This window comes from Astyanax mexicanus, chromosome 7 (assembly GCF_023375975.1).
Source record: "Astyanax mexicanus isolate ESR-SI-001 chromosome 7, AstMex3_surface, whole genome shotgun sequence".
Taxonomy (NCBI): Eukaryota; Metazoa; Chordata; class Actinopteri; order Characiformes; family Acestrorhamphidae; genus Astyanax; species Astyanax mexicanus.
The window spans coordinates 41,063,347-41,072,053 of record NC_064414.1 but is presented as its reverse complement, the minus strand read 5'-3'; the positions used below and the strand labels follow the sequence as shown (position 1 = coordinate 41,072,053).

At 39.3% G+C, this 8,707-nt stretch overlaps 1 protein-coding gene across 1 annotated transcript in view; it reads left to right on the top strand.

Moving 5' to 3' along the window:
* Positions 1–1,882: 1,882 nt before the first annotated feature.
* dntt (deoxynucleotidyltransferase, terminal) overlaps positions 1,883–8,707 on the top strand; it is a 191,565-nt gene continuing 184,740 nt past the window's right edge. Inside the window, exon 1 of the mRNA XM_049481653.1 lies at positions 1,883–2,182. Within this exon, the coding sequence (XP_049337610.1) occupies positions 1,989–2,182 (194 nt within the window). The 5' untranslated portion in view covers positions 1,883–1,988. The remainder of the gene's footprint in view (positions 2,183–8,707) is intronic.

Genomic DNA, 8,707 nt, shown 5'->3' with positions numbered 1-8,707 from the left:
GATACACCAATACACATCTCATTCACAGCTGTACAAACCTGTTAAAGCCAGTGTTGAAATCCACTCCATGTGCCAGTGGAATGTCACTGGGTTGTTGGAGTTTCTAACCTTACTTGATTTAATCTCGAACATTTGTAAAATGTGTAGAACTAACGTGCCTCATGGGGAAAGCACAATAAAGACTTGTAACACCACTAACTGGATACCCCTTTTGAGAGGCCACTGCTCAGTTCAGTAAAGTAAATGTCAAAACAATGACACTAAATGAGCTCTAAAGTGCAGTTCTGTATAGGAGTTATTTAAAAAAATGAGGTTGATTACAAAATCAAAGCATATTTCATTCTGAGGGACTTTTAATGCATTTTTAATTACAAAAAAAACAATGCATGCTATGTGCATGAAAAGATTAAAGTGGCATACAGCCACAAATTGGCCCTTGATCTCTATTATAAATAATTAAGTCATGTAATATAGCAAAAGCAAAGCAAAGAAAGATTTTTTTTTACATTTTAGACCTTAATATTACCTACTATACATTATTACATTTCCCTGTTATTTATTTAATATACAAAACCTTTGCTACATGCTTTTCACTTAAATGGCAAGAGTGCAATTTCATGTTTAAGGATCCTTAATGGGAAGAGACAGAAAAACACGGCAAAGACAGGGAAGAGAATTAAAGGAAAGAAGAAGAAGAAGCAAGTAACCCAAAAAGTGCAGAAGAGCTAAAATATTAAAGACAGAGGTGGAGAGGAATGAGAAGTGCAAAAAGATCCTGTCTGACCATCCCCACATATGCTGTTTTGTGGCTATTGAGTAGCTAATGAAGGATTCCATCTTCGCTGATGTGCTCATTAGCTGGCTGGAGCAGATGGACGAACTCGCAGGAACAGGATAAGGTGCTGGGCCACATATGGGCGGCGTGTGGGGGGAAGCTGCTGGACATCACCGGACAGCTGTGAGGGTCCATAATGGTGATGAGTTACCTGAAACCCTCTGGAGAAACAGAGAAAGAACATGGCCTCAGTCAGACAAGCCCAGCATGATCATCCACTGTCCCTTACGGCTTCATAATGCTGATTTCACCAGTTCCACTTTTACTGTTCCTTTTATTCTCTTCATTGCCGGTAATAATTTCCCTTTTCTTTACATATATTTAGTCTGCATGGAGAAATGAGAATTAATCTATTGCAATTTCAGTATTTTCTCTACAGTGTTTCCTCTTGGATTTTTTTTTGCAGCAGTGCCAGTCCTGCCTGTGGCTATCAATTCCCTTCAATACCAACAATGATAATAAATAGCTAGTTTATGTGTTTTTTTATTTTAATGCTTTACTTGCTTTTTAAATTTAAATCTAGCTTTTAGTATCACTTAACTTAACACGACTACTGCAGGACTATTATGTAATCTCTGTCACATATAATCTAATGTGGCTCTTTATGCTCTAACTATGGCCTTAATATTATGTAGTACTGCATGGTAAATTGTGGTGTGCTGAGGAATCATTTACAGTGCTCATTACAGTACATTACTTCCCATATCATTTCATAAAATACCATACATTTCTAAAGCATCAACACAGTCATTTTGAAAGTAAATGTAGCAGAAACACCGCTCTGCATTTGCATAATGATTATACCTATCCACCACCAAACCCATCGTATCATCCCCTCTACATTGTCTTCTCAATATCATCTTGTCTGCCCATTCATCTCCATTGCTTAACCCTGGTGGTTAAAAACGAGTGCCAAATCAGAGACACCTGTTTCTGGTCTCTTTTCGTCACTGCCAAGTCACAAACACACACTCCACCACGCCAACTGCCAGTTCTCTGCCTCACAGGAAAATAAGACATTGATACCAGCCATCGCCATTGCAGGAAAGCACCACTGAGAAAGCATAACCACAATATTATTGCCATAAAGATCTCCCAGAGAAACACTCAGAGTGTGCAGAACTCTGCTATACATATTCAGAACTGTGAAGTGATGTTCCAGACAGCCCTCTCCACTCTTTTGAGGAAACGTCGGCGACCTGAATCGACCCCTGCTCTTCCTCAACAGAGAAAGAAGTTTGGGGAGGTGATGGTTTATCTTGTGGAGAGAAGAATGGGGAAAAGCAGGAGGAACTTCTTGACCAGCTTGGCAAGGTCCAAGGGATTCTGTGTGGACAACACCTTGAGGTATGTTACCTGAAATTTGACAACAATTACAACCCAAACCAGGCCTCTATTTATCACATCAAAACTGTGGCTATTGAATAGTAAGACATATCTAATATTGTAAGCTTGGGAATTTAAAGGGTTAAACAACATGTACTGTTTTAGAATTGCAGCTTGACCCATATATACTACCATGCCAAGTCATAGGACAAGAACCAGTAACTTATCCTATGGTAGGTTAGAAACACTGCATTAAAGTTGGGGGAGATGTGTGTGTTGGGCCTTCCGCATCTAATGTGGATGTGATTTCTGCCAGAGCCTCTTTTCATGTATGCATGGACAATTCAAGCCAGATGCTGCCTGTCCCAATCATTACCACTCATTGCTTGGTGTCCATTGTGGGTGAAAATGCTTTCTTTAATGTATTCTCATTACATTCTTATTATATATATAGAGTATGTGACAAAGTGGATCAATGAATGTGAATTTTTGAACTTTTGGGAAATTTAAGAATGGCCTATCCAACAACTCCAATAACTCACTCTGCCTTGCCTCAAGCAGTTACTTTTCATTAAAAATGTAAAGTTTTATCAAAAGAGACATATTAGGGCGCAGAGTGGTTCAGAGGTTTAAACGCTGGCGCTATTATCGGGAGATCATTGGTTCTAATCCCGATCATGTAGATTGCCATCAGCTGCTGGAGCCCTGAGAGAGCACAATAGGCCTTGCTCTCTCTGGTTGGGTATACTGTATGGTACTCATTATCTTCATCACTACTAAAGTGATGTGGAACAACACAAGGCGCCTGTGAGCTGATGTGTCGGATCAGAGTCACTGTGCTTTCCTCCGAGCGCGCTGTGATGCTACTCAGCAATGCTGCATCAGCGGTTCAAAAAGAGGCGTTGGTTGACTTCACATGTGTTGGAGGAGGCATGTGCTTGTCTTTACCCTCCTTGTGTTGTGGCAAAAACCAGTGATGGGGGATCTACAGCTGAGAACCAGCTGAATGGGTGGGACAATTGGCCTAGCTAAATTGGGAGAAATGGTTAAAGAAAACAGAAATAAATGTATATAAAAAGAGACATATTATGCACTGACATGCCAAATGTCATGGGACAGGAACAAAGCTAAAAAGAAACACTGTAAAAAAACTGTAAAATAGAAAATTTTAAATTCATCTAGCACCCACTATCAGCCCTCTGTCCAACTCGTCGTCTTGCCATGAACAAACCGGCCATTGTTCAACCTCACGTACTCAAGATAACACCTCACAGCTTATACAGGTGTGGATGTTCCCAAGGTGTCCCCTGAGGAAACACATCATAATAAATGTACATACTGCTATTCTATGGCTCTTGGCATGTCAGTTTTTTGCAGAGAAAAGCTGATTTGCTATGAATTTGATTGATGTATTTCCTCAAGGCAAACTGTTCCAAAATTTATTTTTAGAAAGCGTTATATAAGCTGCCAGTCTGAGCTGATTTGATTTCTATGCAAATCACAATGATAATGCGAAGGTATGGTAACTAGTTTCTAAGAACATAGAAATGATGACAGCATAATGACACCGAAGATGAAAATCTATCAGTCTGTGTGAGCTGGGAGGGGGTGTAACTAACTGCGACAATCAAACGATTGCTTGAAGAAATGACATTTGTGAACTCTGTAAACCGAGAACATTTGCACATCAATTGTAACATGGCGCAACATCTAATTTCACTCTCTTTTAATGCTGATTGCTCGTGGAACAGCCTGTTAAAACAGGTCAAAGACATCACTCATAAAGTGCCATCTGCAATGAAATGAGGCTGGTATGGATCCCGGGTCTCCGCTGTTTCAAAGCCGTGTTATCTGGGTTTCAGCATGCCTTTGGATGCTAGCTGAGGGTGGTAGCCCTGCCTGGCTGGGGCTGATACTACCCTGCTTTCTGCCAGTTGGTGACGGGTGCCAGGCCTGCACAGCTGGCCCTTGGCAGTGGTGGGAGTTGCTTTGGGCAGGCTGGTGTAACCGCAGCCAGCAGCTCGCTGTGGTGTTGTGTGGCGCAGCACAGCTGAGGGGTGGCACCATTCCCAGAATTGCAGCTTGAACTCCCGCGTCCTACAGCTTCTCAACAGCCAATGAACTATTGTCTGAAGCCAACCGCAGGAAACAGCCTGAAAGAGACGCAAACTGACATTTTACAAGCCAGTGAGAATTAGATATCAGTGGCGGTTTGATAATACATTGGCTGATTTTAAATCCCACTGGTGTTACTGAGAAAACAAAATAGATAATAAAAACAGACAAACACAGACATATGCATACGTCTGCACCAGCCACTGGCTGCACTGAGAACTGACTAAAGAAACCTCAAAATTCAATTTTCTTTTATTGGAGGTTATTTTCAAATATGAATGGGATGTTTTTAATTTACAAGTATAATAATTGTCTTAAATGATCCTGTCTAGTATCATGGCCTATAACTCACCTATGCAGTTAACACACAGAACAGAACAGTGTAAACGAGTGTAACTGCACGAGTCACCTTATTTTTTTGCACTAAAAGGTGCACTGGGTTATGAGATTTCTCTCCTGAAAACTGTTTATTTGGGTGAGTAATATCTTCCATTTATTTACAGTAAGCTTTACAGTAAGATTTTCAGATTTCCACTAAGGCCAAGTGCAGCAGCCTTAGCATTAGAAGCTAACTGCTATCACTAGCCGTGGTTAGCAGCTAATGTCGCCCTACAGCGCTAAACTGAGGAAAGCCAGAGCGATATTAGCTAGCGCTTTTTACTGTGGTTGGTGTGTGGTGCTGCTATTTTGGATACTGAAACCAGTGTTTAGGAAATTGGAGTTGTGGATCCATATGACATATGAACAACCGCACACTGCACAGCTTGATTTAGGGTGTCAGTGTGTCTTTGCTATCATAATGACGGGAAAAGTATGCTGTGCACGATTGGATAGGAACACACAGTGCCCCACTGCCCCTCCTCCCTGTGCCCTCTGCACAAACATACATGCTAATTTACTCACAGTCTCTAGTGATGGTCACCAATCAAGTGATAACATTACAGAAAACAAATGGAAAAGGAGAATAAATGTGACATTCTTTGTTGTTTTATATGTATCAAAAATAAAATCTTGTTAATCATTGATTTTTTCAGTTATGTACTACATTTATTTTTTGATAAATTATTAAAAAATTGTACCATTCCACTGCTCGTCAATTTCTGCAAAACATATTGCAAAATCCAACTAAGCTACAGATCTGATCTAAGCTGAGGTATTTGTGTCAGTACTTGTATCTGTGTACTGACCTCTGGCCTGTTTAATGGTGAGTACTGTAAGCCATCTCAGCACCTCAGTCATTACACTAAAGTAATGTACCCAGCACTGCCTGTAGGACAGGGCAGAGGGGTCATCTGTAATGTGTCACACACTCGGAGCTTGTGGGCTGAAGGGCACAGTGGTGGTAACTATATTATAATAAGCACATTCAGTCGTTCACACATTCATATATGCTGCCAGGCCTGAACTGTACACCTATAGTATACAGAGCTGTAGAATTGTGGTGTCACTCTGCAACAAACACGACCCACACGCTACAGGTTTATAACAGTGGACGGGTCACCTACACCGCTGTATAACAAAAAGAAACTGAGGAGTCTAAAGAAATGTGAAACTGAAACTTTAACTCTCTGAGTAATTTAAACAGAGCATAGTATAACCATGAATGTTTGGCATAAAATATAAAAAATATATATTTTCAGACCATTAACATTTGTATGGCATCACTGGTGGAGAAAAACATTCCCAGACTTGAGTCAATTTAGAAATAAACGTGGGAAAAAAAGTTCTTTATTTATATTTTATTTTTAGGGAAGTTCAACATAACATGTTCATTAAATATATTTAAGTAAACAATATAAAGGAGGGGTCGGTAATAGGTGCTTTTAGATGTGGTCTGATCCCGCGTGAGGAGTGGTGTGTTTATTTATTTATTTTTTCCTTTCTTCTTGGGTTTACCTGCTTTGAGATCAACTGTTCTGCATTTGGGTTTTACAACCCTCTGGAGAGCTACTACTCTGTAGCACTCCATTCCATACACTTAATTTTCCAAAACTGAATTTGTCTTCAACTTAATTGTCTACACCTGATGTAAAGTATATTATATTGTTTTGTTTTAAAACGATAGGCTAATTTTGCGGCTTGCTAAGACAACATAAATGTTAGATTTATTATTTTAAAAAATAATACTTTTTAACGTTTTATAGATGTACACACTCCTGCCACATGATGGCACATCATTAAATTCTAAACATTTTTTGGAAGTGCCTGAAACCATGTTTTATCTTAGGTTTTTTAGGATCAGACACGTCCAAGATTTCGGAGGGGGTGGGAATTAAAAATGAATTGTTTCTGCATACAGTCCCGACAGAGACAAGGGCCAGGTAAAAAATAATCCAATTTTATTTTAGAAACTAGTTTATTTACTTACTAATATTTTGTTTTTGGACTAATTGGGAGTACTTCTGTTCCCAAATGGCAAAGACATTTTTTTATGTCAAATGAGGACATTGCTTTATTTTTAATTTTTTTGCAAAAATGACTCCCTGTATAAAGACAAATTAAAAATTTAAAACAACCAGACCGAGACCACCTCCACTTGTTTTGATCTGGAGTGGTTCTCTTGTGGTGAGAACGTGATCCGTTCTCGATCCGACTCAGCCACTCATATACTCGTTTTATTTGAGGTACACTGCTGATAAGGCAAAGTTTAATCTGATATATGAGCCAGATAACACTAATTTGTTACCACAGCTATGAACAGACGCTGTTTCTGCTCCATGCTGTTTACACGCGCAGTCTGTGCTGTAAGTGCTGTATTCACTACTTGCAGCCTACTTGCACTACTCTGTTTACTATGTATACATACATTTTAGCATTCAGTGTTAAAGCAGCTTCACACTGCACAGATATACATACTGGAACACAGAATCTTCTCGCTATATCTACTCTCTTGCTCCCACGACAGCTTTGACCAATCAGAGAAGACGATGTGCACCGGTGGTTTATTAGTGTGTATTTTGGGGTGTTAAGTTTTGTGCCTGTGTGAAACCAAACCAAACAGAGCGAGAAAATGCTCCAAGTAAACAAACGTATTAACTGATCCAGACCATAGAAACCAACTACAGGTGCGAAAACATCCTTAAAAACCAAAAACAGATGCGCGCGCACACGCACACACACACACACCTCTTCGTCTTTTTAATCTTCCAACTTGGAATCCTGGACATCCCGGGATTTCTTGCTAGGGGCTTTGCTGCCTCTCTCTGTGGGGTTTTAGTGGTGGATCTGTACTCAGGGGGTAATTATGTACGGGTGACTGCTCTCACTGCCACTGTAATTAAACAGAGCAACAAAAACAGGAGTGGCTGGCTCTCTGGATGGCTCTGCGGGTGTTTGTGTGTTTATGGAGGTGTGTTTGTGACAGATTTGACTGCTGGTGTTCTGTCTGTGTAGTTGCTCATAGTTGTGCTCCACTAAACAGCTTCTGTTTTCAGTGAAGGGAATTCCCAGGTTGCCCCAGCTGTGAGGAACAGAATGTTTTAACTAAACACATCAGAGAAAGAGTGAAATAAAGTCCAGTAATGGGAGGATTTGTAATTGTTTTGATATTCAAAACCCTTGGTGGATATCCACAAGCCATCAAACCAAGCTGAACTGCTTGAATTTTTGCACCAGGAGTAGCATAAAGTTATCCAAAAGCAGTGTGTAAGACTGGTGGAGGAGAACATGCCAAGATGCATGATAACTGTGATTAAAAAACATATGAATATGAACTTGTTTCTTTGCATTATTTAAGGTCTGAAAACTTTTTTTGGTATTTCAGCCATTTCTCATTTTCTGCAAGTAAATGCTCTAAATGACAATATTTTTTATTTAGAATTTGGGAGAAATGTGAATTGAATCTGACATGGTTCAGTTAAGTTGTACAAATGTACTGTTAAATATATGAGTTTATATGGCTAAACTTAGTTGACTTCTTACTCTCTGTAACGGAAGACTTGATGATTAAACTTGATTAATTAATGATTTACATTAGCTGACCCAAAAGCATGTCTGACAGATTAATTTTTTTCTTTACCTTTTTGTGCCCTGTCAAGTATCAAGAGAATCAAAAGAAGTCTATAACACCTATTTATGTTTTTTTTGTGATGCTTGTGAGGGCGGTATATGTGGGTTATGTGTTCATGTGTGTTAAATTAGTTTAGTTGTGGCGTTTATTCAGCCTTCTGGTGTTAGTGTGGAGGGTGAATAAGGTTCTTAATAGGACTATGACTTGCTCTTATTTCCCCATCCTCACTGACACTGCAATACATATCCTTTTATTTACTTACAATATATTTTACAGTACAGGCCAAAAGTTTCGACACACCTTCTCTTTTTTAATGTGTTTTCTTTATTTGCATGACTATTTACATTGTAGATTCTCAATGAATGCATCAAAACTATGAATGAACACATGTGGAGTTTTATACTTAACAAAAAAAGGTGAAA